Source organism: Petaurus breviceps, unplaced genomic scaffold (assembly GCF_028583685.1).
Source record: "Petaurus breviceps papuanus isolate PSGF00001 unplaced genomic scaffold, PetGlider_PUasm1.0 229, whole genome shotgun sequence".
NCBI classification, from domain to species: domain Eukaryota; kingdom Metazoa; phylum Chordata; class Mammalia; order Diprotodontia; family Petauridae; genus Petaurus; species Petaurus breviceps.
The window spans coordinates 24,945,819-24,972,454 of NW_027185903.1; the positions used below are offsets into that span (position 1 = coordinate 24,945,819).

General features: G+C 35.7%; 1 protein-coding gene across 2 annotated transcripts in view; it reads left to right on the plus strand.

The window, feature by feature from the left end:
* IPO11 (importin 11) overlaps positions 1 to 26,636 on the plus strand; it is a 230,997-nt gene that overhangs the window by 5,624 nt on the left and 198,737 nt on the right. Inside the window, exons 2-5 of one of the 2 annotated variants that reach the window (XM_069096383.1) lie at positions 8,461 to 8,604; positions 12,231 to 12,331; positions 15,869 to 15,941; positions 17,630 to 17,833. In XM_069096383.1, the coding sequence (XP_068952484.1) occupies positions 8,467 to 8,604; positions 12,231 to 12,331; positions 15,869 to 15,941; positions 17,630 to 17,833 (516 nt within the window). In that variant the 5' untranslated portion in view covers positions 8,461 to 8,466. The remainder of the gene's footprint in view (positions 1 to 8,460; positions 8,605 to 12,230; positions 12,332 to 15,868; positions 15,942 to 17,629; positions 17,834 to 26,636) is intronic. The other variant, XM_069096384.1, reaches the window with a different exon arrangement.

Genomic DNA, 26,636 nt, shown 5'->3' on the forward strand with positions numbered 1-26,636 from the left:
GGGGACCTCAGTGCATCTATGGATTATTGTCATAGGGATTGTATAGTTATGGGAAAGTAGACATCTGGGTATTTTCTCAGTCACTTTTTGGGGAAAATAATATCATCTGGGATTTTTGGGAGGCCTTCTTACAACAACTACTGTGAGATTCCATCCCATTAATACTGTCAAATGCTTGCTGGTGGTCTACCTGCTACAAGTCTCCGTATTCTAGTCCATTTTCCATTCAGCTGTCAAAGTGATCTTCTTTATCATAAAGTACAGTTCTGACTCTGTCAGCCTCTACTCAGCAAACTTCTGGATCATAGGAGCCGTCTTCTTTCACCTTAGACCCCCCCTCCTATGTAATCTTCAGGTCTAATGACACTCTTTGCCACTCTTCATACTTTTGGACATTTTTCCCTCGCTGTCTTCTCTGCCTGGAATACTCTCCTTTTCTCTCCCTCCTGGCTTCCCTGGCTTCCTTGAGGTCCCAGCTAAAATCCCACATTCTACAGGAAATATTTGCCAATTGCCCTTAATTCTAGTTCCTTCTTTTTTTTTGATTATTTCTACTTTGTGCTCTAAATAAAGGCAGCTGGTAACCTAGTGGTACACAGTGGATAAAAGCTGGATCTGGCATAGGAAAGACCTAGTTTTGGGACCCTGAGCATGTCAATTAATCTCTGTTTGCTTTAGTTTCTTAAGTTGTAAAATGGGAATAATAGTACCACCTACCTCAGAGGGTTGTTGTGAGGAACCAGTGAGACAGCATTGTAAAAAGCTCAAAGCCTTGCACATAGTAGGGGTTATAGAAATGCTTATTCTCCTTCCCCCCTAACTTAGATAGCTTGTTTGTACATAGTTGTTTGCATATTGTCTCTCTAGTTAGACCATGAGCTCCTTGGGAGCAGGGATTATCTTTTGCCTTTCTTTGTATCTCTAGAGGATGTCATGGTCTTTTTTAAAAACTAAGGAAAAAGTACATTCCCTGTCAGGATAGCCTGGGCAAAGGCATAGAGTCTGGGGACAAAATATTGTGTATGGGGAACATCAAGTAATTGAGTTTGGCTAGAATGTGGAGTTCGTGAGTAATGTGAAAGCAAGAAAGATAAATTGGAGCCAGGTTGTGAAGGTCTTTAAAAGCCAAGCGGGAGAGCTTTATACATCTTGCATTAGGGATTCTTAACCTTTTTTATGTCATGTCCACCTCTGGCATTCTGGTGAAGCCTATGGATCCTTTCTCAGAATAATATTTTTAAATGGGGTCAAAACAGAAACCAGTTACATTGAAGCAGTTATGATTTTTTTTTTTAATTCACAGACTCCAGGTTAAAACTTCTATCCTAGAAACCAGAGGGATCCACTGGAGCTTTTGAGCAGACATTTACTATATTTGCGCCATTCCCCAGGTCCCTCCCCCATCTTTCTATGCAAAGTATTTAAAAAGAGGCATTTATTCTCATCTTTGTTCACTGGCATAACAGGAAAGTTTCCACGTATTAGAAATGTTGTTCTATTCAAACAGTTCAAAAAGCTTAGGACCCATAGATCTCCACCTTGAATGGTCCTGAGAGGTCATCTGTCTAGTGCTGCCCCCTCATCTGACAAATGAGGACGCTGACCTGCCCTGATAATCACAGGTATTAACACAGAAAGTAGAATTTGAACCCAGATCTTCTGACTTCAGAGCTGGTACTCTCAGTTTGTAATTTAGTCTTTAGATTTAATTGTACTTTATCTGTTAGCATAGTGACAATTAAAAAAAACCGCAGTGGGGGTGCTAGTTTACAGCATTTTAGTTTTATTCTATTTAAAGGTAGCTGTTTAAAGATAGCATTTTGTCAAATACGTCAATCAACTTTTTTGTTAAATATTTCTAGTCTGTGTGCTTTAGCTGTCTATCATAAGTTTCTGACATCCACATCTACTAGACTTGTATAAGCAGGAGTTCTGTTGCTAATGCTGAGTAAGCGGTAGAAATCTTGTTCAGGTCAAAGCTTGTTCTAAGAAATACTAATTATCATAAAAAGTTCTGAATACTAAGCCACATACAATGTTGCTTATTTCAGGAAATGTGGAATATGTCCAAATTCCAGCACTACCAAAGAATTCATTCAGTTAATTGAAGTTTCTTTCCTGTACTAAGATCTGAACCATAAGAATTAAAGAAAATGTGCTAACACTATTAAAATAGTATAAAAGTAAGCTAAAGGGAACTGGCTTCCAATTTTTAACCTTTTTTCCTTTCACAGATCATAGACCATTAATAACTTTTCCCTTTGTTAATTATAAACTTCTAGGTATTTTTCTGTAATGATTAGATACAAAAACCTTGATAAGCCTAAAAGAGGGTTTTGATTAATTTTAGGGAACAGAGTGGTAGATAGGGAAGAGAAAAATTTGAACCCATATTAGTAGGTAAAGCTGGTTGGATAGGAGATACAGTACTGTAGCTCTGAGAAAGTCATAGGAGAGAGCCCTAAGCTTGCCTTTCTTTTTAAAAGTGTTTATAGAATTATAAGGAACATCAGAGACCATCTGGTCTGATCCCCTTATGAACAGTAATGATCTGTATTTGGAATTGGCCTCTAATCTGCAGTCTTTTTAATAAAATATCTTTTCTTTAAAACTTCCACTAGAGCAGTTATCTTAAGAATGTGGTCAAGGACGACTCCTGTTAGTCCCTGAGTCCACAAGATCAAAACTATTTTTTATAATAATACAGGTTATTTGCTTATTAAAATATACTTCCCCTTTCAACTACGTATCAGTGTGAGGCTGATTTGTTTTTTTTTTTCATATACTTTAACCAAAACAATATATCAAAACATACTGAATGCAAAAGCAAGTATGGTAATCCAATGTCTTCTGTTAAGCCAGGCATTAAAGAGATTTGCAGAATTATGGAAAACAGTGTCACTTTTCTCACCAAATTTTTTTTGTCTTGGAAAATATAGTTATTCATAAAACATTATTCATATTAATATGTAATATGTTTGTTATTGTTTTAAAATGAATAAAAATTTAAAAAAATAAAAAAATTATCAGTTTAATTTTTAAAATAGTTCAATATCTACAACTTTTATTAAAAATCTTTTTGGGATCCTCAACAATTTTTAAGAATATAAAAGAGTTTTGAGTCAAATTTATAAGAATTAAAGCCATTCCCAATTTGATAACTGCCTGTTTTTTAGAAGAAGAAATCAAAGCTATCAGTAGTCATATGAAAAAAATTGGTCTAAATCACTAATAATCTGAGAAATGTAAATTAAAACAACTCTGGGCTACTGCCTTACGTGTATCAGATTGGCTAACATTGACAGAAAAAGAAAATGACAGATTCTGGGAGGGGATGTGGGAAAATAGCTAACACTAAATAGGTGGTGGAGCTATGAACTAAGCATTATGGGACTATACCCCCAAAGCTTGTCGACTGTGCACACCCTTTGGCCAGCAGTAGTTCTACAGTTCTACTACTAGTCCTGTATCCTAAAGAGATCAAAGAAAGGAGAGGACCCACATGTACAAAAATATTTATAGCAGCTCTTTTTGTGGTGGCAAAGAATTGGAAGCTGAGGGTGCCCATCAATTAAGGAATGACTGAACAGGTTGTGGTATATGAATATGATAGAAAACTATTGTGTGTTAATAAATAATGAATTGAGATAGTTTCAGAAAAACCTGGGAAGATTGTGATTTAGTGCAAAGTGAATGAGCCGAACTGGGAGAACAATTTACACAGCAGTATTCTAAAGAGCATTATTGTAAAGATAATCAACTATGAAGGGGATTGTAACCGATTAACACAGTGACCTGCTATAATTCCCAAAGGACTCATATATTTTCTTTTTTCATTCTTTTTTTTGAAAGTGACAGAAATTTGCTTTGTATTACTTCATATTTGTGATGGGTAGGGGAAGGAGGAAATATGGAATTGAAAATAAAAGTGATATTAAAAAAGTACATTTAAAAAAACAAGGCATATAAAGGCCTGAGACCAAAAGTTTAAAAACCTCTGCAGTAGGAAATTAAGAAAATGTGCCTCTCTTTTAATTTTTTAAAAATCAAGTGTTGCATGACATAAAATATTTTTAGGATATAATTGTATTTTCATTTGGTAGCCCATTCTGAACTATTGTACAGTTTTCCCATTGCAGTCTTCATCTCTTTTAAACAGATCTATTGGGGCGGCCAGGTAGCACAGAGAGTAAGATCACCGGCCCTAGTGTCAGGATGACCTGGGGATCAAATCTGGGTCAGACACTTAGCACCCACCCAGAAACACCTGGCCATGTAACCTCGAGCAAGTTACTTAACCCCAATTGCTCTTAAAAAAAAAATAAAATAAACAGATCTCTTCCCTCAAACACAGATTACTTTGCTATACACAGTTTGGTGGTCTAAGGTTTTGTTTTGTTTTGGAGTATGTATTGCTCTCATGTGCATTTTATTTTATTTTTTTGCCTTTTTAGGGCAATTGGGGTTAAGTGACTTGCCCAAGGTCACACGGCTGGTATTTGTATTAAGTGTCTGAGGATGGATTTGATCTCAGGTCCTCCTGACTCCAGGGCCGGTGCTCTATTCACCGAACCACCTAGCCACCCTGTATTTTATTTTTTTGATTGAAAAAAGACTTTCAGAGAAATAAACATTATTTGTAAATTTTTATACTCATCTTGTGTCTTAATGTGTAACTCATTTGGAAGCAAAATTTAAAATTGTGTTGTAACTAATTGGTTTGATGGAATTTATATTTTTCCCAAGGTAATTTTCATGTAAGCTTTGTCTTGGACAGTCAAGGGTAGTATGTGGACATAAAAACAAATGAGAAGATGATTTCTGCATTCAAGAAATTTGATAATCTAGTTCAGGGGTCAGCAAATTATGGTGGCCCCTGCCATTTTTCATATGGCCCATGAGCTGGGAATGGAGTTTACATTTTTAAGTATAATTAAAAACCTTATTTAATACTATATAAAACAGCTCATGGGCTGTTTGTGCAATTGACTAGATTTGGCTTGAGAGCCATAGTTTGCTGACCCCTAATTGATTATCTTTAACACTGTGATTTCACTGACAGAGGGAACTCCTGAGAGGATCTTCTTCTGCTGGTTCGGATGGCCCCTGCTTCAAAACTTAGAACCAGTTCTCTATCCACTGTGCCATGCTGCCTCTCACATTTCACACACACAGACACACACGGAAATCTATGTGTCTGTTGGTCCAAATGGAAATGTATGTCTGTAATCTAAACACTTGGAGAATACATTAATTAGGAAAGATTAATTAAGCTATTATGATCATAAATACTAAGTGAGAAATAAGCAGATAGGTGAACTGGTTCATGTTGGTTCATCTTAGAAGGTGTCTTATATAGTTGAACATGCAGAAATGAATAAAATTTGAAAGGAGAGTATGCATATATAAAGAAAAAGAGTTTGGGAGATATTTACCTTAAGTACAGGATTGGGAAGATTAGGTAACAAGACAGTAAACAAGCAGGGGTAGAACTGGTGCGATGTCTTGAAACCAAAGCAGAAGGGAGCATGCATTTGGAAGGGGGGGAGGGTGTTTGAAGTGGTAGGAAAGTTTAGGAAGATGAAAACTTAATAAAAGAGCTATGGAAGCAAGGACATTTTTTAATAGTTCATGGGCTCATATGTTTAGAATTGGGTAGGACCTGAGATGTCATCTAGTTCAATCCCCTCATTTTTCAGATAAGAAAATCGAGGCCCAGAAAGCTTGTAATCTGCCCAAAGTCAATGAGTTTAATAGCATAGCTAGGATTCCATCGAACTTGGGGCTTTTCATTCCAAAGCCAATATTCATTCTAGTGTATGATGTCTTGTGAAGTTTTAAGGTGTCGCAAACAGATTTCTTTCTTTTTCCCCCTTGATTTCTTGATTAACTCCTATATATGTTATACAAGCAAATTTACTTTATATCTGCTATATCCAGAAATTGGTTATTGTTGTTTGTCCTTCATTCTGGAAGAGGATTATAACGTCAGGAAGGTGATGCTATGACATGCAAGTGAATTGGATTTAAGTGAGGTAGTGTGGTGCAGAGTCACCAGCCTCACTTTCTCCTTCAGTGCCATCTAGGTCCAGTGGCAAGATAGAGAACTCCTGTTCTGGAGGTGGCGCTGGATACAGTGGGAGGCCTTGCCCTTTTTAAGCTAAGGTCTTTCTGAGTTCTTACTTGGACTTAGGCAACACTCATTCAGTGGTTAAGGCTAGGTAAGAAATAAGGCTGAGAATGGCCTCTTCTACCTAGTTTAAAAAAAATCAGCCTGGGAGGGGAAGACCCTCAGGTTTCTGACCAAAAGAGAAACAATTACTATTTAAATTGGATCTGAGCCAATCTGGGCACAAAGAGGGGGCTGGCCAGGGACCTATTGTTGGCTACTCAGTGAGAGCCAAAATGATTTGAGTTTAAGGCATGGTCCTTAAGGGAAGAAAATTAGCTATAAGCCCCAAGATATCTTTTCAGGTTTCTGTCCTGAAAGGGTATTGAGGACCCTCAACTTTGAGAACCAGTAATCCAGAATATTCTTATTTTCTTAATTATATTTCTTCTAGCATCTGATCTTAACCTCTATAACTCCTGTATTGAACCTTATTCATTCATTTTCCTTTCATAGTCCTGCAGTCCTCAGGAAGAGTTCTATTTATCTTGGGAAAGCTGTGATTTTTTTTTTTGGGATACTCAAAAATGACTTTCTTATTACTACTAGGTGGCATTGTAGTGCCTATTCAGTTCATTCTTTCCATTATAAAAAGATTAAATATATTGCTGACTAAGAATAGTTTTTTTTTTTTTTGGCTAAAGACACTTAAGAGGTTCTTATGTGTGGTACATTGTAAGTGTTCAATACGTATTTGTTGAATGAATGATGAATAAAACTGAAGGAGCAAGTTTAAGAACTGGAAATAGAATAAAGGAAACTTCTGAATCTACTTTAGTTGTTGTATAGTAAATATAATGTATTCCAGAAGTTTATTGAAACACAATTAGCTGTAATTCCAGTTAACTAGAATTTTTTTCTCTATGAAAAACTAGCCATTATAACTTATTTCACAACATTTATTTAGTTGGATGTTGTTTAACTTGTCCCTATTTTTCCTTTTTGAAGGAAATTCAGATTTACAAATTTATTTTGAAAAATCCTTAATTTTTAAGAGTTGGGCAACTTTTACAGTCATTTACAAACTAGATTTTAGAAGGATTATTTGTAGAGTTTTTGATACTTTTCTGTTTTTATAACATTATCATTTCTATATATTGTTTTCATCCTTCCAGAATTTGACCCTACCTTATAACAAAGTAAGTAACAAATTAAGCAAAACCAGTAGACTTAAATGACCATTTATGACATTGTGTAGGCAACCAGAATTGAAGCACATGAATTCCCTCATCTACTGATATTTCAGATATCATTCTAATATTTCATTGTATGTTTTCTGAATCATTAAATTACTGAGTTTGTCTTCCTTTTAGATACTTGTTTACTTGTTGTTGTTGTTTTTTTTAAAGCAATTGGGGTTAAGTAACTTGCTCAAGGTTACACGGCCAGTTATTTCTGGGTGTGGTGCTAAGTATCTGAGCCTGGATTCGATCCCAGGTCATCCTGACACTGGAGCCGGTGCTCTTACTCGCTGAGCCACCTGGCCGCCCCTGATACTTGTTTACTTGTTGTAATTATCTTGTACATTGTCATAGCCTTTAGGTTATTATCAAAGATCATTTTACCTGATAAAATTAAAACATTCCTGTTGAATTTGAGCAGCTATTGTCTTTTTAATTTAATTTTTTTAGCATTTTTTTTCCCAACTGTGGCAGGAGAAGTACCTGTGTTATATAGACTGAGCTGGTTTCTTCTGATGGGGGCAAGGAAGCTATCTTTGGGATTTGGCTGGAAAGGGGAAAAAGGGGTGTGTTTGACTTATTGGTTTGATTTCTTTGCTCCTTGAGACATAGAAGGCCCAGCCCATGAGGCATTAGTGCTCTGGAAGATTTTAATGGAATTCCTCTTGCCTTGATGGGGATGGGCATGTAAAGTGAGATATAATCAAACTGCTAAACTGGTTCAAGTCTTTTCATCTCGACAACTATTGTTAATGACTGTGGTACACACTTAGGTGGGTGAGAATAGCATTTTATTTGAATACAAAATATGAAAGTTGTTTTTATTGCATTTCCTTATCCTTGAGCATCTCATTACATTGTGATCTCAGGCTTGAGCCACTGGATTGGCTTGAACTAGGACTGACCCAGCATGCTAGCTTTTGATCTACGTCTTAAAATTTGTCTGACTAGTTTACTAATAAAATATAATAAAATTATATTTTAATTGTTCTTGAATATTTTGGTCCTTTAAAATGACTCATTCTTGAGCTTTAAAAAAAACTATTAACATTTTTGTTAATTTTTGTTGTATAATGTGCTCTGAAGTAACTTCGAAAATACAATTATCAGGTTTCCATGGATCTCCATAGTGCCAGCACTATTGTTCTTCACGTCTTAACTCAGGCCACCAGCCAAGATACTTCAGTGTTGAAACCAGCTGAAGAACAACTAAAACAGTGGGAGACACAGCCAGGCTTCTACTCAGTGTTGCTGGTAAGTGGAATTTGTATCCTTCATGTCCAACAAAGTGCCTAGAACATTATGATTGGCTGGCAATAGGAAAATTTAACACCATACCTCTATGGTTTTAGATGTCTGGTATCTAAGGGAGGTTTTAGTGACTTGCCCGAGATCAGACATGCAGCAAGTGGCAGAACAGGGCTCAGATGCTATTATTATTTGTATGTTTGTGTTCCCCAGATTTAAAATACATTTCTATATTGTTAGCATGTCTTTCCAATTCTTTATAATCACTGAGAAAAATGAGCAGAGTAGATAAATGAAATCTCTGTATAATATAGTCTAAGAATCTTAAAATTGAAATTGCAAGATGTCTTAGGGGTTTCATCCAACTTCCCACAGAGGCAGAGATCCCTTTCTTTTTCCCTTTTTTAACATAGCCTTTCTTGAAAATTTCTGGTAGCAAGGTCTTAATACTTTGTGAAGTAGTCTGTTCTAATATGTTAAGAAAATGATTTAGTTAGAAAAAATGGATTCTCTGTAATTTCCACATTTATCCTAGTTCTGCTTCCTGGAATTATGTAGAATAAGCCTATTATTTTTTCCTGCCACTCCTAAATTTTCATTACTTCTGGATATGTATACTTAGTGTTTTCTTATGTACTCAGTTCTGCCTCTGAGACTGAGATGCGACAAAGTATGGATTGATTCTCTGCTTCTTGTGCTAATTGTAACCTCACAACACCAAGGAAACACAGGCTCTCCACCAGCCATATGTGGAACCATTGGTTACAGCAAGTGAAGAAATTTTGAATACTGTGTATAAGTTCACTTACCTTGACAGTATACTTTCCATTGAGGTGCACATAGATGATGAATTTGACATTCTCATTGCCAGAGGTAGCTCAGTGTGTGGAAGGCTCTGAAGGAAAGTATGAGAGAAAAGAGGTATTAGACTGACCACCAAACTGAAGGTCTGCAGAGCTGTTGTGTTGACCTCATTGTTGTATGCTTGTGAAACCTGGACAGTCTACCAGCACCATGCCAGGAAAATGAATTGCTTCCACTTGAATTGTCTTTTTGTTTTTTTGGAGGGCAATTGGGGTTAAGTGACTTGCCCAAGGTCCCATGGCTAGTTTTTGTTAAGTGTCTGAGGCCGGATTTGAACTCAGGTCCTCCTGACTCCAGGGCCAGTGCTCTACTCACTATGCCACCCAGCCGCCCCACTTGAATTGTATTAGGAAGATTATGAAGATCACCTGGCAGGATCTGGTACTGGACACTGAGGTCCTTTCTCAGTTGAACTGCCAAGCATTCAAGCTCTACTGCAGATAGTGCAGCTCCAGTGGGCTGGCCACATTGTTCTAATGCCAGATGTAGATTTGCCTAAAAGACTCTTTTATGAGAACTTAAACAAGGCAGATGCTCATAAGCAGGTCTAGAAGAAGCTACATAGGGGACACTCTCAAGGTCTCTCTGAAGAATTTTGAAATTGATTGTGGGACATGGGAGGCACTAGCAAAGGACCACTCAGTATGGCATACTTGTATTGAGGAAGGCATTGTGCATTATTAGAGCAGAATTGCAGTAGTTCAAAAGAAATATGAAATGTGCGAATTTACAGGTATCTCCACTACAAATGTTCATGTGGACTCTTGGTATCCAACCTGTGGTGGAGCCTTCGAAGATCATATCGGTCTGACCAGCCACGGTTGGGCACACTGTAACTTGACCCCAAATGCCGATGTCATGTTGGTCCTCTCCAAGAGTGAAGGGCGACGATAACAACTCAGTTGTTTTAGTGGTTTTTCTTACAAGACGTTTTCCAGCCCTAGCATTCTACTCATCTCCCTTATTCGTCCTTGTTTTTCAGAGGCTCTTTCTTTTTTTTTCCAGCAGTGTCAGCCTTATCCACCAGTCCCTTTTGTTCCTGTTATGGCCCATAGTGCACACATTTATTCCTTCAGCTCATTCATATTGTTATTCTTGGACATTTGGTTACATACAGTCAGATACCAAGAGTATTGATCTGGACTGAGATAAGCCAGAAGTTTGAGTACAACTGACTTGGATCATTCCTAGAAAGTAGTTTCAGGTTCAAATTGGGTTGGCCTTGATCCAAGGCCAGTCTACACTACTTGAACTCACAATACTGAATTTTAGAAGTGTCAGGGACACATACCAAGAGCTTTCATTCAATTCAGTTTGAAAAATATTTGGGTACATAGGGCTAGGCTTCAACTGAAATTGCCCTCCAGGGATGAAATGCTGTAGTCAGATACTCCACTCCACAGAACTCCAGAGTGTTCTGTGGCATTTTCATCTGAAAGTACTTAGTGAGTCTCTGTAATATTTCTTGGGTACTGTGTTGCTTGCAGGGATACTCATTATTTGGTCTTCCTGTGAAAAAATTTACTTATTTTCTGTTCTCTGTCATTTGAAGGAGGTGCTGATGAATAACAGGTTATTTTACTGAAAGTTGTAGAAATGCTGTTATGAGGCAGGTGGAATAAGAAATTGTGTAATACCAATCAGATGAACAGATATCCAATAAAAAACTCAATAAATTCGCCCTTAATTCTTTAAAAAGGTGATTTTTAAAGTTTTCAGTATTGAACTTTAATGTAATGTTAGTGAGAAATTAAACTTAAAAAGAATGCCACATAATTCATGTGTCTTCAGAACCCAGAGATTTTAATTTGGATCTCTGCTTAAAAGCTATTAAAATATACATACCCTTAGTGATAACACTGCTAAGTAGAGATCAGAGAGGTCAGAGAGATTATAAAGAAGAAAAGTACCCATATGTACAAAAATATTTATAAACTGCAAAACTAAAAGGGTGCCCATCAGTGGCTTATTAACAAGTTATGGGATATGAATGGGGTGGATTCCAACTGTGCTCTAAAAATGATGAGGAGAATAGTTTTTGAGAAACCTGAGAAGACTTGTATGAACTGAACAGTAAAGTGAACCAGACCAGGAGAACATTTATACAATAGCAACAATATTGTAAAGATAAGGAATTTTGAAAGACTTAGAAACTCAACACAGTGACCTTCCATGATTTCATAGTTAGAGAGGTGATGAGTTTAGCATACAGATTTAAGGCATTTTTAAAAAATATGGTCATTGTAGGAATTTATTTTGATTAACTTTATATATTTGTAAGGGGGAGAGAGTATAGAAAGAAGATGAATTTTCCTTGACTGAAAAAATGAACAAAAGACTTGTAAGACCCCAGGTGCTGTGATCTTCCAGAATCCTAGCTTTAACTCTTTTTTTTTTTTTGTAAAGCAATTGGGATTAAGTAACTTGCTCAAGGTTACACAGCCAGTTATTTCTGGGTATGGTGCTAAGTATCTGAGCCCAGATTCGATCCCCAGGTCATCCCAACACTAGGGCCAGTGCTCTTACTCGCTGAGTCACCTGGCCACCCCTCCTAGCTTTAACTCTTAATGTCATTGTTGGAATATCTTTATTTTATGCTTTCTTTTCTGTCTCATTTGAGGAATGGACATGCATTATATAAAAATAAAAAAGTGATAGTTGTTTTGCAGAAAATAATGTATATAATTTTTATTTCGCCCATCTTTCATTATGAGTATTAATAGCATAACTTTTAAATCTATTTTAATACTGCTTATTGTTGCTTACAGAATATTTTTACAAACCATACTCTGGATATAAATGTAAGGTGGCTAGCTGTCCTGTATTTTAAAAATGGAATTGATCGCTATTGGAGACGTGTAGCACCTCAGTAAGTTTCTTTCATTTTTTTGGAGGTGGGGGGAGTTTAATGGTGACTGTGATGTTTTATAATATTAGATGTTTCATCTATTTGGGATGCTCAGAATAGGTAGAAAATTTTTAATGCTTTTAATCTTTTATATGTCACTACCATTCAGAAAACATCATTCTTTTTGGCCACTGAAATATTGCTTAGATACAAAGTAAGTAATTAGTGCATAACATACTTTTACTAGGTCACTTTGTCCAATAGTATGAAGTTTCAGGAATTTGGAAAAAATCATAGAAGCAGTATCTTGAAGGGTTTTTTGGAATCATTTCTGTAGTGGTTGAATCTTTAAACTTTTTATTGATCTCTGTTTTACATCACTTTAATTTCTAAATATTTTGTTACCCCTTTCTGACCTAGGGAATAATCTTTTATAACAAAGGATAAAAAACAAAAAAGCAGTTCAGCAAAACTAACCAAAACATCAGTGAAATTTATACATATATTTCATCTCCATAGGGAAGTACATCTTTATATTTCTTCTTCATGGTTAAGCTTGACTACATAAGTACACAGCATTTAGTTTTGCTTTTGTTATTCTTATAATTCACATTGTTGTAGTCACTTATAATGACTTCTAGTTCACTTATTTTTCTGTTTCTGATTCATTTCATGTTCATATGATTCTTCCCATGTCTTCCTTTAGTCTTTGTATTCATTGTTTCTTGCAACTGATGTGTTGGTTGAATCTTAATTAAGTCTTCTGCAAAAATTATTCTAATTATTTGCAGTATTATTATACAGTATCTGGAATTTTGTGTTAATTTCGGCCAAAAGATTAAAAAATTAGAAAGACAAAACATAAGGTATCCATTTTTGAAAATAGTGAAAACACTTTCCCAAATGAATTGGAAACAGGTTGAAGAGAGATAATGTAAATATTGGACACTCTGAAAAACATAAACAAAAAAGCCTAGATTCCATATTTCCAGAAATAATAAACAAACTCTCATCTGTTAGAACCAGAGGACAAAATGAAAATAGAAAAAATCCAGCAATTCTTCCTGAAAGAAACGCCAAATTGAAAACATCTAGAAATGTCATAGTCAAAATCAAGAGCTTCCAGGTCAAAGAACACCTGCTACAATCAACCCAGAAAGAAAGAGTTCAAGTATTAAGGAAACACAGTATTAAGGAAACATCAAGCTCTGTTGATATGCCTCCAAAGGAGGAAATATATTCTCCCAAAAGGCATAACAAAAAGCCTTTCAACTAAAAGGCAGAATAGATTTGAGTTTGAAATGTATGCAATAGGAAATGTGGGGAGCTTTGTATAGTAAGCTAATGTTTCTTCATTTCACCAGTAGATGTCAGGGTGACCACATAGCAATTATATCTGTAAAATGTTTTCTTCAAGTAATTGTATTTTGATGTGTGTGTATTTAAAATAAATTGTATTCAGATATTTATAAAGATATTTAAATATTAACAAAGCATGTCCTTGGTAGTTACTAGGGAAACAAAAAACTTTAAAATAATCATTAAAGTCTAATATGATTGCATTCTATGTGACAGAATTATCTTATTTTCAGATTTGTGTTAGTTTTAGAAGGATTTGGTACTTTTAGGAATTAGTGATCATATGTTATTGGGTTACATGTAGCTGAGTTGTTCCCTTAAATAATTTTTCTTCTACTTTGTCTAATTTACTTTTAAATGTTTCCTGACCCATTCTATTTGGATTGTGGGTGGATAGGTAAGAGATGTTGCTTAGCTCCTAATGAGAGACTTTACAGACACAGAATCTGTTTTAAGTTTCTGGCTTATTTCAAATTATGCTCAGAAGGGAGAATTGTATAGTAGACCAAAATTTTAAACTTTAAATATATGAATTAAACCATATAACTGTTAAGTGGAAAAGTTTTTTATCCTGAAAACTATAGCACATTCAGTGTCTTGTTAAAGGTGGAAGTTGCAATAACATTCCTTAAAGGGGAGAATCTCAACAAAAGCGTTAGTCTCATATTTAGACTTCTTTTGTCAATTAGAAACCATTGTTCAGATTATAGCTTTAAAGTTGAATTACATAAATATGTATGAATTTTACATATTAAACATTTTTTAGTAAGATGCTATCTTTTTAAATATTTTCTTAAAGAATGAGAATCCTGCAAGGACCTAGGGGTCATTTATCTACTTTATTTTCTTTCACAATAGTTTTCACAATTTGTTGGACCTCAGTGAATGAATTAATGTTAATTTCTTATTTAATGAGTTCAGTTTCTATTTTTACCCATAATGCATTTTTGTGAGAGATATACACTTGACCAAAAGTGTTACATTGCCTAATGATAACAAAAATACTTGTTTATAAATTGTGATTAGACTTCTGTTAACATTGTTATAAGACATCTTTTTTTGCGTTAGTTAGAATTGTGAATATTTTCCAAAGATGGGTGTTATGTAATGAAATATAATATGTAATTTGCAGTTCAGATGGAAGTCACAATCAAGTCATATATTAGGCAAAACATATATTGACAGAAGGAAGAAGTTGCAAAGTAATGCAAAGCTTAGAATGAACTTTAAAAATCAATTTTAATATTAGACCACTTAGGAAATTGGCCTTCACTGTTTTATTACCTCATGTTTTATTTCCCAAAGCAAACAATTATGTAATGGTAGAATATATATTTTCCTAACTTCTAGCTCCCTCTGGAACTTCATTGTTGAGGAAGCTGAGGGGAATCAAAACATGGGATGAACAAAGGTTCAAGTTTTTGAAGTTTAGAGCTTTTTAAGCAAGAAGGATCTTTTGTGTGAAAGTGGTAAAAATTTGTTGTGGATTGACAGTTGGAAAATTGCTTTTTTTTTCCAGTTAGTAGGAACATAACTGATTTTTATAGACATCTGGAATGTTAAACTTGCTTTGAACCTTGGAAATCTTTTCCAACACTTATTTACAAATGAGAAAACTGATGTTCAGAGAGAGGAAGTAGTTGCTGAGATTTATACATTGCTTTGTTAGTAAGGCCAGAGCTCTTTGTATGATAACACTTATTAGGAGTTTACTAGGGAAAATAGGATTTGCTTTTCACAAATTCCGCTTATGGTTAACTTTAGGAAATAGATATGCTCCAATAAAATTAGAAAAACTTGTATCATTGTACCATCAACAAAAATTAATATCAAAAAGTGTCAGCACTTAGCGTGGTGCTTGGCAACTAATAAATAAATGGTTGTTGATTGATTATAAATTACCATTGATATGCTTCTTATGTTTTTATCATCTGTCAAATCTTTCTTCTTCTATAGTAACCTTTTCAAATGTAAATTAGTGTTTATTCACACCTAAAGCATGTTTTCAGTCTCTGTTTATCAAACCTTTGTAAGCAAACAGAAATGTAAGTTCATTTTACTCAGCAAATATGAGCACCTACTCTTTGGAAATATTTTTAAACATACCTTTTAAATGCTATAAAACTGCAAATATAGATTTATACATTTTGTTAGAATTGTTGAATAATAAACACATCTTTATCTCTTTTTTTTTAATAGTGCTCTTTCAGAGGAGGAGAAAGCCACCTTGCGAGCAGGGCTCATCACCAATTTCAATGAGCCAGTAAATCAGGTCAGTCAAGAAATGGTTGCTGATTAATCATTCTTTTACTTGGGTAGTTATTTTTATTGGGAAGTAACTGGGTTTTCTTTTACTTAAAGAAGAATTTAAAAGAAAGAATTTTTCTTGAAAATAGAAATGAAAAGTTTACATAAGATGAAGTTTACTGAATTTTTGTTACAGGAATAGAATTTTTAAAAGTTGTGGTTCATCTACTTTATTTAAAAATATAAGTTAATACTGAAGACTAATGACAAATCTCAAGAAAAACATTTTTGGGGATTCAGTTTATTATGGTGTGAATGTGATAGTCTTCTTTTCTTTCCTTTTTTTGCTTTTTGGAGGGGGGAGGGGAGGGCAATTGGGGTTAAGTGACTTGCCCAAGGCCAACTGCTAGTGTGTGTGTGTGTGTGTGTGAAGTGCCTGAGGCTGGATTTGAACTGAGGTCCTTCCGACTCCAGGGCCGGTGCTCTGTTCACTGCACTACCTTAGCTGCCCCCATTATAACATTCTTGATGAACTTTTTAGCTTTTTTTTTTTTAAGGAATACCTCAGTTACCTCAGTGAGCAATTAAATTCATCTAATCATGTTTTTTACTTCATAAGCTGCTTGTGTGTAATTTATTTTAGTGATTTGGTAACTTGGAAAATAAAATCTCAACATCATCTAGCAATGTGAATTCCTACTGGACACCTTGTAGGTCTTACTTCTAAGGGAGAGCTTTTTTTCTTTCCTCTGGGTCCGGCTGTTGACAAAAGTCAGCACCTTACACCTAAATGACATTGTAGTAATAACATTGCTTTAAAAAACAATTTATTCTGAACTTAATGAACACTAAAAAAAGATAATATTTCCATATACAATTAGAACAGAAAAGAATATATGTGAAACCACAGATTTCTAAAGAATACAGCATTACTGATCAGTTTGGTGATTTTTCAGTCAAGTCTGACTCTTCATGACCCCATTTGGGATTTTCTTGGCAGAGATACTGGAGTGGTTTGCCTTCTCCTTCTCCAGTTTATTTTACAGATGAGGAACTGAGACAAACAGGATTAAGTGAATTGTCCAGGCACACACAGCTAGTGAGCAAGCTAGGAAGTCCAGATTTGAACTCATGAAGATTACTAGCCACTCTGCCACCTAGCTGTCTCGGCATTACTTCGTTGTTGAGGAAGCTGAGGGGAATCAAAACATGGGATGAACAGAGGTTCAAGTTTTTGAAGTTTTGAGCTTTTTAAGCAAGAAGGATCTTTTGTGTGAAAGTGGTAAAAATTTGTTGTGGATTGACAGTTGGAAAATTGCTTTTTTTTTTCCAGTTAGCAGGAACATAACTGATTTTTATAGACATCTGGAATGTTAAACTTGCTTTGAACCTTGAAAATCTTTTCCAACACTTATTTACAAATGAGAAAACTGATGTTCAGAGAGAGGAAGTAGTTGCTGAGATTTATACATTGCTTTGTTAGTAAGGCCAGAGCATTACTGATATGCAATATTAAATATCCTTTAAATGAACTTGGTAAGTGATAGATATATTCCTTTAGTGTAAGCATATCTCATTTTGTTGAATGGACAGCCAATGGAAAAAATAATATTGGAAATCTGGAGAATATACTTTCTCTGTTCTTAATGAAAAATGTAATTTTCAATATCCCCTTGACCTTATCCATTTTTTCTGGTAATGCTTTTTTAATAGATTGCAACTCAGATTGCAGTGCTGATTGCAAAAGTTGCTAGATTGGATTGTCCCAGACATTGGCCAGAACTGATTCCTACCCTTATAGAATCTGTGAAAATCCAAGATGATCTTCGTCAGCACAGAGCATTACTTACTTTCTATCATGTCACTAAAACTTTGGCTTCCAAAAGACTGGCTGCAGATCGGAAACTCTTTTATGATGTAAGTGCATGAAATCTAGATATAAAAATATTTTCTTTGCCTAAGAAACTCATATAATAATTTTTATTAGGTTGCCTTTAAAATTTTATATCCCTAGGTTAATACTGCTTTAGATGTCTGATGGTAGATGATCCAGTTCTCTGCAACATGTATCCAAGACCTTCTTAAAGAAGAAAATCAAGGAAACCAAATTCTTTGGACCTCAGAAACAGTATTTTAGCAGCTATTGCCATTTCTTTTTTTCTCTTTTATATTCAGCATAAGATTATTTATATCTAGGATTTCAATTGCTGCTTCTGTCTATAAAGAACTGGCCTAGCAACCATTTTTTTGGGGGGTGGGCGGGGCTTTGAAGTGTCCAGATCCTGAAACCTGATTGCGTTTTTTGAAACAACATAACTAGCTTGCTAATAAGTGCCTTGTACTAATTAGTTATGCATAAAACAAGTTCTTAAAATTTATCTTGTGCATAAGATGGAACCAAATATTCTACATAAAATCCCTTAAATGTTAATTTTCTTGAAATGCAGTAAGCTTAAAGCAATATAACATTACTTTAAGAGGAATTAGCAGAGTAAGATATACATTTTTGGACATGGCCTATGTTCAAAATTTGTTTTGCTTGACTATTAATATTTGCCATAAGGTTTTGTTTTTGTTTTTCATTTTTTTTTATTTTAGTGGATATGTGGTAGGGTGAGGTTGAGTTAGGATAGCCAAAGAAATAAAAAGAAATGAAAGAAACAATGGTCATTGAAACATTTAAAAATGAATAGAAGGCCAGAAAGAATTACAGTCAGGGTAGCTTTTAAAGTTACATGTTGAATTCATTATATGTTGAAAAAGAAAAGCAAGCTGTATGTTATAGATATTCACAGTTTTACATTCACTTTTCTTTTGGGGCACTATTACCTATAAAGAAATGCTTGTTTTAGTGTTATAAATTGAAAATAAAGATGGATGAAAAAGTAAATTACTAGTCATCAGCAATTAAATAATTTATTAAGTGTCTGCTATATGCAAGGCCCTTTCTGTCACAAGAAGCTTACACAATATTTTTTGGCTTATTATTGCAATAAATTGGTAGAGGCATAATGCCTTCATAGGTTAATATTATTTTAAAACTATGATAGTTGCCATATGGTACTTTTGAGTTTTGCAAAGCAGTCTCCACATTATCTCATTTGATCCTTACAAGATTTTTGTGAAGTGTGTAGGTATCACAGTTATTAGTTCATCTGTTTTGCTGAGGATAAAACTAGACTGAGAGAGGCTAAGTAGATTACTCATTATCACACAGTCTAGTTAGTGTTGCTGCCAGGATTTTAACTAAGGCCTCTCTGTACTTCCAGGTCCAAGGTTCTTTTCATTATATTACATTGCCTCTTATAAAGTATCTGAGAGTATTAACAAAACTTTCTTAACTTTATGATTGTCATATTAACATATTTTGCTGACTTAGGTATCAGAGGTCTGCACTTGGACCCTTAACTCTGATGCTAATTACCTGAATAATGGCCAAGTTTCTGAATATCCTTTTTTTTGAGATGGTGTTGAACTTGATGAGAGCTGATTACATATCTATGATATCTACTTGATGATATTTAAACTCCATGATAAAGAATGTTTTATGTACAAAGTAATAATTTTCCCAAAAAATAAATACTTAAGAATTTTGTTGTTCCACCTACATAAATCACTTTTTTAAATAGAATCACAAAATTCCAGAACTAATAGGAACCTCAGAAATTATCTTGTCTTGATTATTCATTTTGCAGGTGAGAAAACTTATAGAGGCTATATGACTTGCTCAGAGCCACATAGTTAATAGCAGAGATTTACCTAGAACTTTAGTCTCCTGATTCCTGTTTTAGTATTGTTTCCAGTACACTACATTGGTTTTCAAATAATAGCTGGCATTTATACAGTGCTATAAGGTTTTAAAGCACTTAACTGATATTTCATTTGGTCCTTACAACAGCCCTGGGAGTTAGGTACTCTTATTCTCATTTTACTCATGAGAAAACTGAGACAGAAGTTAAGTGACTTGTTCATGGTCACAGAGCTAGTAATTATCTGAGGATGGATTTGAGCATTTTACTTGGTTGAAGGACTTCAGTGTATTATCATCTTAGGAAAGTTGTCTAATTTTAAAACTTGTAAATATTAGGGACATTACCATGGAATTTAATTTTTCATAAACATTTTGCAAATGTTATTCAAATTTTTTAAATTAACTCTTTGGGGGTTACCCATTTCTTTTTAAAGCATTATTTGTGCCTTGTTTTAAATACCACAGTCATTTCCCAGTATGCCTCCCTCCCTCACTCTTATCCACAGTTATTAATCCTCTTTTTCAACCAGGAAAAGTTAAGCTAAATCAACTAACACTAATAGTTGATGCAATCCGCTCCATGTGTTGTCCCTACCTCTTTACCGAGACAAAAGAATTGGGTTCCCAGGTAGATTTAGACCTACAGAGTATCTCAGAAGTGATCTAGTCTAGCCCACTCATTTTAAAAAATAGATTTTTATTGATATTTTAGGTTTCATCGACTAGATTTCCCCCATATCATTTTGGCTTCTCCATTGCAAAGCTATAGCCTTTATAATAATTCTTTCAAAAAAGAAAATGGGAAAAAGAAAATTTGGTAAAAGCTATCAGTACATGGGAAAAATTTGACATTACATTTAGTGTTCCTACCTCTGCAAAAGAGCTGAGGAAGTGTCTTTTTTTTCTTTATTTTATGTTTATTTTTAGTTTACATCATTCATTTCCACAAGATTTTGAGTTACAAATTTTCTCCCCATTTTCCCCTACCCACTACCCCAAAACAGTGATCCCACTGAATATCCCCTCCCCCAGTCTGCTTTCTCCTATATCTTTCCCTATCCCCCCTCCGACTTTCCAGTAGGGCACGGTGGATCTCTGTGCCCCAGTGCCTGTATATCGTATTTCCCAGTTGCATGTAAAATAATAATAGTAATAATAATAATAAATATATTTTTAAACATTTGATTTTACAACTTTGAATTCCAGATTCTTTCCCTTCTTCCCTTGTCACCCACCCTCACTGAGAAGATAAGCAATTCAATATAGGTTGTAAACGTGTAGCTGTACAAAATATTTCCATAATGGATATATTGTGAAAGACTGACTATATTGTCCTCCATCCTATCCCACCCCCCACTTGTTCTATTCTCTACTTTGATCCTGTTCCTTTTCAAAAGTCCCTTCCCCCAGCCTACCCTCTCTTCCATTAAACCCCCTCTCTTCCCCTTCCCCTCTACTCTCCTGTAGGGTGAGATACCGTATTTAGTGTGTATGTCATTCCCTCCCTGAGCCAAATTCAATGAGAGTAAGGTTGACTCATTCGGGTTTGCCTTCCTGTTCTTGCCCTCCATTGTAACAGTTTTTCCTTTTCCTCTTCTATATGAGATAATTTACCCCATTCTGTCTCTCCCCATCTCCTATCATTATATTCCTCTCTCACCTCTTAATTTCGCTTTTTAAGTATAATCCCTTACTATTCAATTGGTCCTGTGCCCTCTGTCTATGTATATCTGTGCACATATATACACACACTCACATATGCCCATATACCCTCCTATATAGACATACATGTATGTATACATATATGTGTGTGTATGTGTGTGTGTGTGTGTGTGTGTATATAATCCTCTGTTTCAACCAGGAAAAGTTAAGCTAAATCAACTAATGCTATTAGTTGGCTGCCTGCCCTCTCTGAAGCCTCCACACACTCTGGCAAACTGGTCACCCACCCCAGGACCTCCACCCTAGACAGTGATCCAGATCCAAGCAGGTTAAAGCAAGAGTGATTACTCCTCAGACTGGTCGCTTGGTCCCCCTACAATCTGTAGGCCAGGAGCTCTGAAGCAGCCACACGGTGGCTGCTCCTCGGCTGCCACACCTCAGCTGCTTCTCCCTCCAGGGGGCAAAGGCCAGACCTTAGTCCCAGACTCCCAATTCCCAGAGTCCACACTGCACTGACCTCTCACTTTGTCCTTAGCATTTATGGGTCGATAAGTCTGGAAAATTCTGGAAACCTCCATAGCTGCTAGTGATCTGAAGTCCCTCCAGCCGTGGCTGTTTGTGGCTGCTCTGAGGCTAAAACCTCAGGCTCACACTGCTGGGCTCGGCTCCCAGGGCACTACGCTGGTCCCTTTCTACTGGCCTGCCAGACTGTCTTCAGCAGAAGGTTGCTTCTCTCTGTCATTTTGTGGGTTCTGTAGCTCCAAAATTTGTTTGGCGTCATTTTTTACATGAATTAGAGGAGGTGGAAGTGGGAGCCTCAGGAAGTCCTATTTCTACTCCACCATCTTGGCTCTGTCCTGTGAGTGTCTTTTCATTGTCCTTCTTTGGGGCCAGTCTTGGTCTTTATAATTTTCGATCATTACCTTTAGATTCCAGCCCATTCATTTTATAGCTGACTAATGTAAGGTGTGCAGATGGGAAATGACTTACCCAGGGGAGTGAGCAGCAGAGCTGGGGCTTCAACTTGAATCTTCTGATTCTAAATCTTACCTTCCTTATGCTGTCCCTTAGCTGTTTCTTTATTATCATAATTCATAAAATCTCCAAATGAAATATACTTTTTCCCATTTAATAGCAGCTTTGCTTTGTTCTTAAAGTGAAAAATCACTTTAAAGTGAAAATTCATATCCTGTAGGCAACAAAATTTTTCTTTACTGGTGACAGATATTTGAGGACTATAATTTCAGTAATGCTGTGTAATGAGCAAAAGAAAATGTATTTGGCTTCTGGAATTTTTACCATTTTAGACCAAATGATAAAATAATAACTTGCACTTATATACTGCTGTTAGGTTTATAAAGTATTTTCCTCGGAGCATCCCCTTGTGGATGTAACAAACTGTGGGGGATGGAAGCCTAAGATCTAGGAAAACATGCTTTTGGTCTGGGATAGCCCAAATGGGAATCCTAGAGTCCACGTGTAGTGACATTGTGGAACATTTTATCAAATGATGTAGAGTGGATCTGCTGAAATCAGCAAAACTTGGCAGCATAATGGGTTCTGGGCTGTGTGAAAGGTAGCTATAGTAGGGTGGGAAATGGCAAAGTTTGAGTGCTAAGGTGATTTGTCCAGTTTGACAACTATTTATATATTTAAAGGGGTCTTAGACGTCATTCAGTCTAAACTCTTAATTTTACTACTGAAGACTGTAGGTGTTAAATGATTGCCCAAGATCATACAAGTCATAATTGAAGGAACTTCAATTCAAACCCATGGCCTCCCTATCCAGTAGTCTTTCTCCACCATGCTATGCATATATTGTCGTCAGTTGCTATAATGCATTAAGTAGTTGAAACTAGTACTTGCTTCATAGTATATTCCATTAAATCCTGTCCCTCCCCCCCCCAACACACATTGAAGTTATTGAGATTCTTTTTAGGTGAGACAAATTTTAGAAACAGTTCAGGGTTGAGTATTTCTACTGGTAGAGATCATAGGATCATAGATTTATAGCTGGAAAAGACCTTAGAATGTATCTGGTCCAACCTCCTCATTTTATAAATGAGGAAACACTCCCTAGCGGGTTAAATGTCTTATCCAAGGTTATACAGATAGCAGGTGACAGGGCTAGAATTTGAATCAGGGGCCTTTTAACTACAAATCCTTGCTTAGAGAAGACAGAGGTGGTAGCATGAGTGGAGTTTTGGAGATTGGAGAGTATAATCCTTGTCTAGGAAAGGATAAATCATTCAGTTTGCCTGTAGTGGGTAGTTAAGTGGAAGGACTTGTTGGGATTTAAAGCAGAATTTAAAACAAACAAAAATTAGAAGCTAGAACATGGTGGGTTTAAATGCCAGTCCGATTTCAGCAGGGAGTGGGGAGATTGTCAAGTTTGTTTTTTTTTAGCTAGATAGTTAATATGATCAGAGAGGTACTTTAGGATAGATTAATCCAGACATACTATTTAGTATGAATTGGATGTGTGAAAGACTGTTTCATTCCTGATTGGAAATTTGGAACCCAAGACAAAGGAGAAGTTGGGTTGTTTTGAACTCATCAACAAAGAGGTGAATAGTGAAGCTTTGAGAGTGGACGAGGTCATTTACCATGAACAGAGAAAGAAAATAACAGAAGGCCTTTGTCAGTTTCTTGTTTATTATGTGGGAGGAAGAGCAGCCATTGAAGGAAATGGCGAAGAATCTTCAATGAAGAATTAGGGGAAGAATTGGCATAATGCAACTTCACAGAAACCAAAAGAGGGATGGCGTTTCACAATGGAATGTCATCAGTGTCAAACAGTGTACAGAGGTCAAAGAAGAACAGGGTAGCTGAGTAGTATATGGTAGATAGAGTGCTAGACTTGGAGTCAGGAGCACATGAGTTCAGACAGACATTAGCTGAATGACCCTGGGCAAGTCACTGAACTACTTTCAGCCTTTGTTTTCATCTGTAAAATGAGGATAATAGTACTAATCTACAAGGGCTGTTGTGAGGATTTAATAAGTTAATATGCAAAGTGCTTTGCAAACTTTAAAGTGCTATATAAATGTTAGCTATTATTTAAAAAAATTATTATTATTATATTTTTTTGGAGGGGGAAAGGCAAAGCAGTTGGGGTTAAGTGACTTGCCCAAGATCACACAGCTAGTTAAGTATTAAATATCTGAGGCTGGATTTGAACTCATGTCCTCCTGACTCCAGGGCTGGTGCTCTATTCACTGTGCCACCTAGCTGCCCCTATTATTCTTAACAATATTGAGAAAAAGATCTTTGGATTGTGAGGTTATAGGTGACCTTTGAGAGTAGTTTCCCCTCTTCCCCTGCCAGAGCAAGTAGGGGCAGAAGACTTGATTGCAAGAGGTTGACAGGGAATGTAGACTCCTTTTTTAAGAAGTCTGACAATGAAAAGGAAATGAGTCATTTATTTGTTTATTTATGAGGCCATATAATTAAGACTAATTCTTTCAAGAATTAATGAGCTGATTGCTGTTGAGTTTATTAGTATTTGTCATTATTATATAGCTTATAAAAATATGTGATTGTTATTGAGGTCCATTTAGAGTTACATATTTAGAGCAGTAATTTGTATCTTGGAAATTACAAACATTTAAACAATTACTCTGAAAATTAACTGTACCTAAAAGCCCATCTACAAATACTTATTGAATGCCTACTGTGTGTGAGGTAGAGTACTAAGGGAAGACACATGTTTAAAAGTACAGGAAGGATTGCTGGCCTTGATCTAGCTGATATAAAAATAAATGGGATTTTAAAATTGGTGAGGATCTTAAAGATCATCTATTCCTATCTCTTTCAAAAGCATGACACATGAAAAAGCAAGTAGAGCATAAAAATCACTAGTAAATACTAGTTAACTGATTTAATGAAGGATAAAGTGAGTGGGAGAGAGAACACGTCTAACTGGGGTGAGTAAAAGATGTATTGGATTTCTGGCATTTTACAATGGATAGTATTTATATATAGGAAATAAAGGGAGTGAGGGGACATTTTTTTATAGGAGAGAATCAGTGTAAACAGAGGGATGTCACTATGTGGAAAAGGATAAGTTATATTGGGGGAGGCTAAACTAACCAGTTAGGCTGGATTAGAGGAGTTAGGGTAGATTTTGGGAAGGCTTTGAAGGTCAATGTGGAATTTACTTGGTAGTTAATACTTTGCCATTTAGTGTGAGAAATTACCTGTGAATAGCCTTTGTATTCCCTTGGTATCCTCTGGATGACAAGAGAGCACAAGGAAGGCCACCAACACATTAAGAGCAGCTCTTTTGGAAACCTTAATAGGGCATGCTTGAGAGTCATGTAGGATGGGAAAGCATGGGTGAGTTCTTTGGAGGGAATCCCATCAAATTAGATCAAGATCTAATTGGAATCCATTTGAATCCATTCATTAGAATATTTGAGAGTTGTTAAAAAGCTCTTTCTTTTTAGTTAGCCTATACCTCTAGCTTTAAGAAGCATGTCATTACTTTGGAGAGTCATTTAGGGAACCTGGGAAATGGACAAAAATGATTTTTTTTTCTCTATACGTGATTTTAAAGAACTGGATACTATTGAAGCAGCATCATTTAAATTTTTTTTTTTTTTTTGCCTTTTGGAGGGCAATTGGGGTTAAGTAACTTGCCCAAGGTTACACGGCTAGTTTTTTTGTGTGGGTGTTAAGTGTCTGAGGCTGGAACGGAATTCAGGTCTTCCTGACTCCAGGGCTGGCGCTTCACTCACTGCTCCACCTAGCCGCCCCATTTAAATCTTCTTAGGAAGAATTTCCCTGTGTGTTATCAATCAGTAAGCATTTACTATGGAAAGTAAACATCTTTGGTTAGGAGGAGTTAATTCCTTTGGTAGTTCCCATTATTGTCAGGGTTTGTTTTGATCAATAGATGTTATTCTTATAACTAGGAAGTTTCTAATTTTTAAGGAAGTAATTATATGTTCAGATGCTCTGTTGTATTATAGATATGCACATGACTGTTATATTCATAGAACCTTAGAGTTGGTAAGAACCTTAGAGAATATTTCTCTATATTATATTCTTGATATGTCTCTGACAGGTTATCATCCAACCTCTACTTGAAATCTTCTAGTGCTGGAGAACTCACTTCTTAATAAGGCAACTTATTTTATTTTTAGTCAATTTTAAGTCCTAGACAGTTTTTACATATATTTTGCTGAAAAATCTTTTTCTCACTTTATGCTAATATTTTCCTGTTGATGCATTCTATCTATTGGAGCACCAGAATCTCAGAAGAATCCAAGTTGTTGATGACCCAAAATGTCTGTGGCAAGGTAC